Raw genomic sequence first — 12,353 nt, forward strand, 5'->3', positions numbered from 1 at the left:
AATGCACAAGTGAACCTTTCTGACATATTCTCGTCAAATCAAGAGTCATCTTACTTTGTAAAGGTAGCATAAATACAGGGGGTTCTACTGTATTGGAATGGGTATATATGTTCTCTGCACATATGTTCATGTTATTGTGTCCACTCAGATTGTTTTGTAACTTCAAATAAAGAAACAGAACAAGTCAACTTTCTAAGCAGTTTATTTTATATGTATCTATATACACAAACATTTACAATGCACTGTATGCCAGAGGTACAATCCATAATAACACTATAGGTATGGAACATACTATAAGAAACAGGTAGAAAAGCTGAACAGTACTTGATGAACAAATGTGTGCTTCAGAAATAATATAGTTTGATGGGGTGAAAGACCACATTCTGAATGGAGCAGATAATGCCTCTAAGTATGTTATTTAAGAGCAACTATGGATGTGTGATTATGTTACAACAGTAGAGAAGAGTGAAACTCCAGTGTACTTCCTTCGGCTCAGATGACCCTAACATTAAAAGTGAATAGGTAGTATGACAATTGATCAGCAGTTTACATTAAGTCCAAGTAATTAAAGGCTTTTATCCAGCAGTGTATGTACAGCATGGAAAAGGCTTAAAAGTGGCACAATAGTATATTCCTATGTTACTGGACTTCAACCGAACTGTTCAAAATACTAGAAGGTTAAAGTACATAAGAGTAGATAAAAAAGGTAAATGTTCTCAAGGTTTCTTTTGGAGACATGACAGTAGTACAGTACTGCGATAACGTAAAGAGTACAATTTCAGTTCAGGCACATTCATCATCAATCGCAAATTGCACTGCATTCCACTGGAAGAAAATCAATTGGCACTTCAGAACTGCATGACACTTACGTCATAACCAACATATTCAAATGCAAAGCTTCTTCAAAAGTGTTCGACCTTACAGAAGGCGTTTCATGCTGAAGGTCATTCCATAGCTTTGCAGATTCAATACAAGAGTAACTGCGCAGGAAATATATTATGTATACAAACACCTTGATGATTAAAATGACCTCTTACCCAGAACATTGTGAAACAACATTTTCTATACAAACATATCATATAATTCACTTCAATATCGCCGGTGTATAATTCATAATATATATTCAGAATACCAAACCTCTTTCTAAAACGGCAACCAATATTTTCCCTGTAACTAGCTGCAAACACTTCTATGTAGTTTATTTAGTTTTTTGATATTTTTGAAAAGTTATGTCATACCATACCCACCACAGAACACAGGCTGTCACTGTCTCACATATGAGAATGAATTATGTGACATTCTTCTGCATAACCAAAATAGTGGTTGTTTTATCCAGTGGAACCTAAGTTTGACAAATGAGAGCAAACCTTTGTTGGATGGTCCTTGTAAAAAAAGAAGTTGAAACAGAGGGGAATTTTAGCTTCTGTGAACTCTGCTGGGTCGGCGCATAGGAAAACCTTTAGTGTTTTTATGTGTAAGATCATCCTCCAACAAAACTCTTTACTTCTTCTTTCCACATAGTAGCACGCATCGGCCTCCCCCACTTTTGCCTCCCTACCAGTGGATGGCAGCCATTTCTAAAATCCTCCTGGTGATTAAATAGTCACATGATATTCCACACCCGGTAAGACGTGTTGACTCCTTTCTGATGGCATGATGGTTGAAATGTAGCAGGTAGCTATGTTGTACTCTACAGAGGAGTTTCTAGCAGTCACGGACAGCGGGGTGTGTTCATTTAACTGAGCAGGTGCTATAAAACAGTAGCCTCTTCCATGGCATTGACCCATCTGAAACACACACACACAAAAAGGAACATGAGAGCTTTTTAAAACAATGGAACACACCTTAGCTTAAAATACAGTTGTTTAAAGAATTCATTGTTCAGCTTGGACTTGGAGCATTCACGTTTTTGGCAGGTTTGTAGGCGTTTAAAAACATGTCTGCTTTTACTATGGCGGGAGGGTCACACAAAAAGATCCTCTTGGTTGCATTGTGTGAAATTAGTATAGGCTATTATTGGAGCTTAAACATTCCAATAACTAAAAGACATATCTTGGCCTCTGCTACGGAAATGTAATGCTACATTTGCTGGGAGTATACTATACATTTTTAAAGACTTAAAAACATAAAACGTTACTAATAATGTACGGATATACTGTACATTCAGGAGTATTTTACCAACAAATCAGTACACGTCTTAAAAAAGAATCCATGTTTTATATATACATATTTTCATGTCTCTTTTTTCCCCCTATTTTATTTCTATTAGGATTATTTTTTAGCAATTTCCTACAAGTAAAACACTTGGTATGACTTATGCTTTGAAAACTTCTATAAACATCATCAGTAAATTAAAGCCCAATTGATAATGATATTGATATTTGGGAGTTTTATAAATCTGCCAAAAATATCAACAGATAGTTAAAGAGCAAACAAGCTTGATACAGATCCATAAGATTTTTCGATTTTAATTGTGACCAAGATCCATGCTGACTGGAAAGGTTCAGGTTGATATAGACTACTCATCAGTGCTCCCTGGTGGACCAACCATGTAATGGGGACACTGTTTCTACATTACATCAAACCTAGTTCCTGCTTTTATCAATCAGTATTTACATATCAATATGTCAATACTGGTTGATATGTTAGCGTGGACAAAGTGTCGTTTTAGCTGAGATGTAAATACCATTTGACAACTTTGCATAATGTATAACAAATTTGCAATCAGCACACACATGAAAGAAACTCCTGATATAATGAAGCTAATATAACAAATAAGTAATGAATAATACGAAAATAAAAAAGCAAAAAGAATGTCACTCAAACAGCAGTATTTTAGGCCTTGGAAAAAGAGAAATATAAACCAAACGTATAAATATTATTATCAATCTATATGGAGGCACAATCTCTATAACTTAGGACAATAGTTCTCCATAAGATACAAAACACATATGGGAATTTGTGGAAAGTGCACTATGGGGTCACAGTGTTTTATACATGCGATGACTCAATCTGCCCAACCGACTGTCGCAAAAACTAGTAATGCCAACCACATGAGCATTTCTTATCTCCCTGGTGGTTTAGTGGTCAGGATTTGTACTCTCACTGCAGTGGCCAAGGTTCGATTCCCGGTCAGGCAAAGTGATTTTAACAGACATATCAGCTGAAGCAAAGATAAAAGCCTCAAGACATCTTCAATTCTGACCTGCGTGCAGTGTTTGGATCATCTGCCCTGAAGGTGTAGTACAGGGTTTTCTTATGATAGAGATGGAACACATTGCTGCTCTCCTCTCCCTCCGGCCTCTCGGTCAGCTTGACAGTGAAGCCCTGGAGGGGTATACTCTCTGAAGCAACTTTGTCCTGGAAAACAAAAATAGGAAAACCATATCAAAACCCAACGTACAAATTAAAAACACCAATCTTTCTGTCAGTATAAAAAATGTGAACAGCCAACATTTCATGCTTCAAGAAGTAAAATGCTGTGCAACACTCAGACACATATGTCATAAGAATCAGAGAAAGAGAGAGAGAGCACAGAGAATCCCTTCATTAGTCAAGTGTTGTGCCCAGCAGGAAAGCTTTAACAGTGGAAATGTGAGTGTTATGAGAAGGATAGTCAAAGTGTGCCACCGGGTGATCATTGAGAGTGTGTGAGTGTTTTTGGGGCTGGTGTGGGAGACTCTGTGCCCCCTCACCTCACGGGCTGTGAAGGTGTAGAGCACCTTGTCTTTGAGGAGGAACCACAGACGCTTCCACTTCCTCTTGCTCTTCTTCCGACGCTGCAGGCTGCCGCTCATGGTGGAACCCTCCACGCTAAGTGCAACCTGAGGAAATGCACCACACATTAGATACACATGAACCTGCACGTACACAAATAGACGAACATTGGAGTTCACACGTGTAAACAGGTCCCTGGCGGTCTAGTGGCTAGGATTCAACACTCGCACCGCTCGGGCCAGGGTTCGATTCCCTGGTCAAGGAATGTCTATTTAGGAGACTGAAATGCAGTATGTTATCCCTCACACGTCGGAGAACTTCAAAACGAGCGCAAATGGGACCTGCAGCACCATCGAAGCATGTCCCCAAACTACACTGGTGTCACTCCAGGCAATACAGTGTCGCAAACAACACTAAGACATAAAGCCTCTGTATGTTTAGAAGGGTTTGCTGTTAAATGCTCTTGAAAATGTGCTGAAACCACAGTTGTGTTCTTACAGTATGGTGAGCAGGGCTGGACTGGCCATCGGGCGTACCGGGCAAATGCCCGGTGGGCCGGCAGGCACACAGCCGAGGTCCCTTCCCTCTCGGGAGTGCCATGGACATATAATTGTGCGTTCAGGCTGTCAACTTCACCTGAAGGTTAAATAAAACTTTGTCCCAGGCCATTACTCATTATGATTGGTTCTAGGCTGGGCCTGGCCCAATCACACACACAGCAGAGGGCCGCCCATTCAGAGGCTGCATTGAATTGTATTATCATGCATTCAACTTCTACTCAGTAATTATGAGCATCTGACGATGGTCAGTTACGTTCAGGGCCTTACGTTCAGGGCCGTCGGACTGCGGACAGGCTTGGGGGGGCCCAAGGCAGAGGGGGGCTGCACCCAAAAAAAATAAAAAAATAAATTATTTATTTTTTTACTGGCTCAATATAGGCCCCTGATCTTTGAAGGCCCAGAAAAACGTTATTTAGGGGAAAAAAAAGATTTCATGGGCCTTTCATTCGTCAGTACATTTTTGTTATTTTTTAAATAACATTGTTCGGGGCTACGAAGATCAGGGGCCTATATTGGGCCATTAAAAAATACAAACGAAGGAAAAAAATTCCTGAAGCTGACTGGATTTTTTAAACATGTACATTTCTTCTTTCTGCTTTTTGGTCATTCTGTGTCTATAAATTATTCCAGCAAATAGTGCTAAATAGCTTACATAGGAAACAGTTGATTTAGCCTTAGTTTTCTCCTCAAAGTGCACCAGATTGATGAATTTTACTTTAACATTTGAAAAAAAATCTTCCGGGGGAGCATTCCCCCGGACCCCCCTAGAAGGTCGAGGGTCCACGACACAGTCTACCAAATACCTGTGAGAAACACTGTGTGTGCATGGTTATTAAGAGTCATTAGACCAGGGGTTGTGTTCAAGTACGCGTAATGATTTGGTCATTCATCAATAGAAACATTGTGTTGTTATCTGGCTCAGAGAGGGACCAGTCACTCATACGTTTTGGACTATAAAACATAGCTTTTACATGTTTGTATTGTAAGACCGCCTCTCAGAGGGCCCATCAGGACTTCCTGTATAGGGGCCCAGAATTTGGAGCAACGCCCCTGCCTCCACATATTGTATATATAATCATGGTGGGCTGCCATGGCCAAAAATGCCAGGGCCGATTTTTTGTCCCAGTCCAGCCCTGATGGTGAGTGTGTGGAAGCTATACTTAAATTAGATAGACTACTAAATGAAGAGACAATGGTAACATATCGTGTAGAAATGTCCGGCCTGTAGCTGATATTGTCCAAAGATGGGAAGACTAAGGAAACAGCCACATGAACTCTCAATTTAAAAAGAAGGGGCACTGCTGTTATTTGGAATTTTCTGTTAACAAGCTTGACATTTATTCGTATAGCTCTCTGGTGGTCTAGTGGCTAGGGGTCGGCGCTCTCAGTGCCGTGGCCCAGGTTTGATTCCCGATCAGGGAATGGCTCTTTATGGCTTACTGAGCTTGTCTACACGCACAAATGAAGCCAACTTATTGATTGAAATGAAGCATCAAAACGCATTAGTTCAAGCAACAGGCTTTCATAAATTCATCAACATAGAGTTTCCGCTATATGCATGTTGTAAGTGTAGTCCACCTGGTTGCTCTTCCTGCTCTTCCACAGACTCGGGGGCTGCAGGTTCTGGAAGACAGCAGAGAGGGGACGGCTGGCCCGCTGAGTTCGAGGGCTTGAGTTACCGCATGCTCCTGACACACTGCCACCTGCACACACACACACACACACACACACACACACACACACACACACACACACACACACACACACACGCACACGCACACACACGTCAGCAATGAAGGACATGGCCGCAGCAGTTATTTTTAGTTATCGGTTTGCGCAGGCTGTCATTCAGAACATCTCATTAAAAATCTGAAACAAATCTTGATGCTCCATCAAACCATTCAAATCACGAACTCAAAGTAAAATAAGCTCTCTGTCTCTCTCACTCACTCACACACACACACACACACACACACACACACACACACACACACACACACACACACACACACACACACACACACACACACACACACACACACACACACACACACACACACACACACACACACACACACACACACACACACACACACAGTAATTCCATATCAAGGATGAAAAACACACCAACTTGTTGGCATACACCCCGATTGCTATACATCCAGAAAGTTGAGATTCACCTCTTTTCCTGAGCTCGGCAAAGCAGTGGTCACACACTTTGGCCACCCTGTCTTTGAGGTACTTCAGTGGGTATCTGTTCCTGGAGCAAGCCCGGCACACCACCTGCTCAAAGACACCCGTTACAAAGAAAAATGACAGTTCATCAAGTTTCAGTGAACTGTCTTTGAACTACTGATTCTTGGCATTTGTCCCAAAAGGAGAATTAAAGGCCTACTTCACCGGTTTGAATATGAAGGTGTATTGAATTCTGAGATCCTATGTAGTATAAATGTGCGAAAAAAATTTAAATCGGTTCATCCTAGCCTGAGAAAAGGCAGAAAGAGTGTTTTTTAACCCTATATTTCTCTTTCTCGTGACATCACAGAAAGAGAAATATAGGGTTAAAAAAAAACTTACTTTGTAAATATTACTGTGATGTCTTTTACTGTGACATTACAGTAATATTTACAAAGTATGTTTTTTTTAACCCTATATTTCTCTTTCTGTGCTGTCACGAGAAAGAGAAACATAGGGTTAAAAAAAACACTCTTTCTGCCTTTTCTCAGGCTAGGATGAACCGATTTCAATTTTTTTTCGCACATTTATACTACATAGGATCTCAGAATTCAATACACCTTCATATTCAAACCGGTGAAGTAGGCCTTTAAGCATTTGCATCAACACAGAAATAAAAGATAAACAGCAAACGTCTATTTAAAGCATGTCAATGGTTTATTTTATAAACATTATATCTCTGTCATTTAATGATTTATGGAGATTAAAGGATTGACCTTAAATAATGGAGTCATCATACTTGTATATAACAATTTATTTTAATTCTATTTCTAAAAATACTACCTAGTCCAGGTCAGTAATTTCCCAAAAGTTGGCATTTAGTACAGATAAACAAAGCTATAGTAAGGAGCAGTCACAAACAGGCCAAATAAGTTTTTGCGGCCTTGTGTATCTGACCTTGCCACAGGCGTTGCAGTGGTGCCGTCTCAGTGTAAGGCTGAAGTCAGAGGTACAGTTCATGCACATCATCGCGTGAGAAACTGGCACCAGTACAGGAGCGGCCTCACCCAAGGCCATCCACAGCTTCTCACAGGCCTGTGGACACAAACAATATATCACACAGGGTGAGAATAATGTTGGGATTTCATAAATAGATTACACTCCATGTTGGTATGTGGCGAGATGAGGATAATGAAAAAAAAACACCTAATTATAACTGTAAGTTGAAGGTGGAGTCAGCGATTCTGGTAAATGCTTGTTTTCAAAATCACTTTGTCAAAATCAGTGAATATCTCCTCCCTATCTGTACCCGTTCGAATCGTGCCTTATGTGCACTTTAAAAAGATTGCGGTGTTAATACACAGCCTAGGCTCTGCAACCGGGTATGTAAACAAAGGGGGCCCACCATAGCCCAGTTTACAGGGTCTAGGCTGGGTTTAGATCTTTTTTTCAGCGTACACACAGTAAGTACAGGTAGCTCATTGTGAGGAGATATTCACTAATTTTGGCAAAAGCAATTTTGACAACAAGCGCTCTCCAGACTCACTTACTCCACCTTTGAAGGAATACAACAGACCTTTGTCACTAGTGATATTTATTTCTGCTAACTGTTTGATTTAGTTGATGCCGGCCACAGGGAAAAAAAATGTAATCAAAAAGGAGCCTTTAAAAAAAACTTTTCATACCTCACTGCAGGGGCCGCCAAATGTACAGAGTCCTGCTGCATGGTCTGCAATGGCTCGACTCAGTGTGTGGAACCAGTCCTCCCTCTCTGCCAACGAGCTGAAAAAAGAAACAGACACACTGTCACACCTGATGCTTCTGAAAGGCTTCACACTTAAAAATTTGCCCAAGAAAAGTCTTGTCACAGACATTTACAAATTAACACTGTTCATTCCAGTGTCAGTCAGATGCTTACCTTGCTGAGAGTGTAATAGTGATGTCAGACACCTCAATCTTAAGACAGTTCAGCACGTTGTCCTGGATAGGTTTGCTCACCTGTGTGTGCACATCACAGTTCAGCCAAAAACAAATCTTGTGCTCAGGGATAAAGTTTGGAGATGAGCTGAGATTGTCAAAAAAAAAAAAAAAATCATGTACCTTCATCCCAGAGAGAGATAGCGTGTTCTTCAGTCTGTATTTTCCATCCTGCTGAGGGTAGGTGTACAGCATCATATCGTTCATCTGAGAAATAACATAGAAAGCGGAAAAAAGATGTTCAATATACCAATATATTGGATTCATTTTTATTTGTTTACCAGGTTATTCAAAAGAACAACATATAATGTATGACAATGTGAAATCAAAATTTTGGTTTTCAAAAACAGTGATTGTTTTAGTCCTAGCCTAGGTATTCAGAATAAATGACCTCTAATTACCACAAGGTGGTGGTGTTACCTTGGGAAAAATGTCTTAACCTGCAGGAAAAACCTTTTGCTTATTCTTACTTTCCTGAAATCTATCTTATGTGCTCAACAACTACTTCGATTACATTTCCTTTCACGGCGTTCCCACGTTTATTCAGGTCTTCAGCACTAAAAGTTCCCATGCATGCACACAACACAAAACACGGCAGTAAAAGTGTTTATTTGCTTGTCAGACCAGAAATATTGTAATCCCTTGAACACACCGAGTGTCCATTGTTTTACCAGAGGCAGAGGTATTTAATTTTTTTCTTCCCAGACAAAAGAGATGACATCATTGGTCACACCTAATGTGTGCTCTAAACATCCGCTGGGGCCGTAAAGGCAGCATCCAGGAATTCTCCACCCTGCTCCGGTCTCTAGGCCTCCCCCTGGCCCTCCCAAGTCTTCTCAGGCTTCGCTTAGTGAGAACCAGGACTGGGTGGAACCGGCTGCCACCTCCACCAATACCACAACAGCAACAACAACACAAACATTCCCAGTCACGGCTTGACCGGCTGACTGGGCTGGAGACAAAACAGTGCATGATAGCCAAGCTCCGGGTCCTATAGCCTGCGACCGCTGGGCTGCAAGCCACCGCAGTTCCTCCGCTCCACCCTGCCTGCCTGCGCCGCTCTCTCACTCCAAGATTCCTTCCACACAGAGAAAGCTCAAGCGAGTGCCAAGGGAACAGGCGTCACAAACGACTTTCCCAGATGAGACACAACATGTACCTACTTGACCCCTTTGGCACCTATAAGACGTTTGCGTTTTTCTAACAGTGGCATTTCCTTTCATCTCATCCATTAACCCCTTCACCTCCTTCCTCCCTGCCTCTTCCAATCAAACGGTGCTCCCCTCCGGCATGCTTTCTAAATCGCCATCCTCCTTCTCATCCCCTACCCTCGCTCATCCACTCTTTTTACTCTTTAGAGCCCACAGCCGTGACATGGTTGCAGATTCTGAGTGATGGCTTTCATCTTCACTGTTGTTCAGATGGTCTTCCTTTAAAAGCCTTATAAATTACACCTGACCCGCTGAAGCCATCAACTTCGAATGGAGCCAAAGGCTACATAACCCTAATAGCCTGCAAGTATCAACCTCCGACCCTTTTCCACCATCGCTCAGTGAAATCCTGTTTAGAATGACTGTAAGGATGATGGAATAGAGCACAATGAAGAATAAAAAGATATATAAATCCATATCTTCTTGTTATATTGTATTTGAATCAAAGCAGTATAAGCCCAAATCATAAATACAGCTCCTGTGGATATGTTAGCCCAAGCATAACTCATAACATGAGACAGCACTGATTGCACATGGAACAATAGAGCGGGCTTCTCTATTTCACGTTATGTGTTTGTGTAGCACCCCTCCTCCTCCAGCGCATTCTACAGGGTGTCTGGCCTTCACTTTGCTGTCAGTCCCCTCCCAGTACACAGGAAGCCAGCATCCAGTGACCCACACCAAACATCCTGTAAGGAAGTGGGGCCCTGGAAAACAAGTCCTGAGAGGAGAGGAGAAGAGTGGAGAGGGAGGCTCTTTCTGGATGGGTGTGGTGCCAAGTGGAGGTCTCACAGCCTTGGCCTCGTGCTCCCACCCCCCCACTCCTCCCACTCACAACTCACCCACCCACCCTTGAAACAACCTCACCTACCACACTGACCGGCCTCCGCCCAACATTCCCCCATATTCTCGCCCACCACGCCAGCTTTGTTTTTCGCCATTGCATCAACAACATAGCAGGTGTTTTCAGTGCTGCAGTGACAAATTGCTGATGCGGAAACGATTTAACCCCTCTGTCAATACAAATAATGGAACAGTCGATCCAAATATTGTTCAAACCTACAGGATTTTAATTTAATCTAATGGAGATCCCAAAGTCTCCAAATATACTGAATAGGTGAGGCTGAGTTTTGGGGAAATATGAAGCAATGCAAACATGGAGTCTAGACACTCTTTGTCACACAATGTATAAATATTTTCAATCAAGAGTTGGAACAAGCCAATAAAGAATGTACTTTTAGACAGCTAGACTGATTTTAACAACCTACGAAAAATAGTTTGACATTGTGGGAAATATGCTTATTTGCTTTTGTGCCGAGAGTGAGCAGAAAACAAGGAAAAACCGCTGGAATGGCTATGTGTTTATGTGAGGTTGCCAGGAAACTACAGACCCCAGGAAATCATGGCACCGAGCCAAGATAACGCTTTGCACGTAACACCCTTTTTTTCTCAATTTAAATATAAGGTGTTAATTAGTTAACTTTCGAGGTGCTGGTAGGTCGATTTTTTTTAATGTTCGCACAGAGCAAGGCTAGCTGTTTCCCTCTGCTTCCAGTCCTTATGCTAAAATAAGATAATCCATATTGGCTGAAGATTCATTTTTAAAAGAATGATGTTAGAAGGGTATGAAGATCTTTTTATCAACAGAGCATCTTTCCCTAACTGTCAAATGATCACTTTGAAACTACGGAGGGGAAAACAAGGTGAAAACAGTCCTTTTATGGCTCAAGAAGCTAGCTTTAGAGGCTAATAATGTGTCTGAAATATATCTTTATTGATATGGAAAGAAGATTACCAGAAACAGGTGTCGTGGCTGCCTGCTTTTCCTCGAGACCTTCATGAGTGTGCCCTCTTTGACAAACATCTGTCAAATGAAACAACACACACACACAGACACACACAGACACGCACACACAGACACACAGACACACAGACACACAGACACACACACACACCACACACACACACACACACACACACACACACACACACACACACACACACACACGCGCGCACACACACACACACACACACACACACACACACACACACACACACACACACACACACATAAGAAAGGCATATCAAACAGTGTGTTGCTGTGTTTTGATAGTGAAACAGTGAAACAGTGACACTGGCCAGATGCGGTTACAACAGGAGCTCACCCTTCCGGGCTTCAGCAGGTCCCTCTTGCCCTTCACGCTGTACTCTATGTGGACCAGACGCAGCAAGTTCTCCTGAGGGAGCAGAGAGAGCACAAGAGATGGAGGGAGATTATACAATGATGGACAGAAGAGGAGACAAGAATGACACCGTGCCTGTTTGTTCGTGAATGAAAAGAAGGGAGGGAGGCGGAAAGGGATGTGTGATACTGAAAACTGAATAGGGGGGGACAGAGATAGAGGAAGCCTGTGTTTTCAACTGTCTGTCAGCCTGTGTGTGTGTGTGTGTGTGTGTGTGTGTGCGTGCGTGCGTGCGTGCGTGCGTGCGTGCGTGCGTGCGTGCGTGCGTGTGTGTGTGTGTGTGTGAAGTGTGATGAACAGAGGAGACGAACCAAAGGGAGGCACAGGGGGTCTGGACAGTGAGAGGCGAGAGAAAGAGAGAGAGAGTGGGGGGAGGGTGTGTGGGTGAATTATCTCCATGAACTGCTCATGTTTGAGGCGGGGAGCATGATCCTTGTCCACCCTTATACACTGCTCCCTTTGTAATGATA

At 42.2% G+C, this 12,353-nt stretch overlaps 1 protein-coding gene across 2 annotated transcripts in view; it reads right to left on the bottom strand.

Moving 5' to 3' along the window:
- Positions 1-209: 209 nt before the first annotated feature.
- The window catches only part of fgd5a (FYVE, RhoGEF and PH domain containing 5a), a 37,127-nt gene continuing 24,983 nt past the window's right edge, over positions 210-12,353 (bottom strand). Inside the window, exons 11-21 of one of the 2 annotated variants that reach the window (XM_080026837.1) lie at positions 11,806-11,877; positions 11,436-11,504; positions 8,553-8,636; positions 8,371-8,450; positions 8,138-8,234; positions 7,410-7,547; positions 6,458-6,560; positions 5,856-5,980; positions 3,723-3,824; positions 3,206-3,360; positions 210-1,787 (exon numbers count right to left, since the gene is read on the bottom strand). In XM_080026837.1, coding sequence (XP_079882963.1) covers positions 1,751-1,787; positions 3,206-3,360; positions 3,723-3,824; positions 5,856-5,980; positions 6,458-6,560; positions 7,410-7,547; positions 8,138-8,234; positions 8,371-8,450; positions 8,553-8,636; positions 11,436-11,504; positions 11,806-11,877 — 1,062 coding nt within the window. In that variant the 3' untranslated portion in view covers positions 210-1,750. Of the gene's footprint in view, positions 1,788-3,205; positions 3,361-3,695; positions 3,825-5,855; positions 5,981-6,457; positions 6,561-7,409; positions 7,548-8,137; positions 8,235-8,370; positions 8,451-8,552; positions 8,637-11,435; positions 11,505-11,805; positions 11,878-12,353 lie in introns of both variants that reach the window. The other variant, XM_080026836.1, reaches the window with a different exon arrangement.

Source organism: Ammodytes marinus, assembly GCF_949987685.1.
Source record: "Ammodytes marinus genome assembly, chromosome: 4".
Classification (NCBI taxonomy): Eukaryota; Metazoa; Chordata; class Actinopteri; order Uranoscopiformes; family Ammodytidae; genus Ammodytes; species Ammodytes marinus.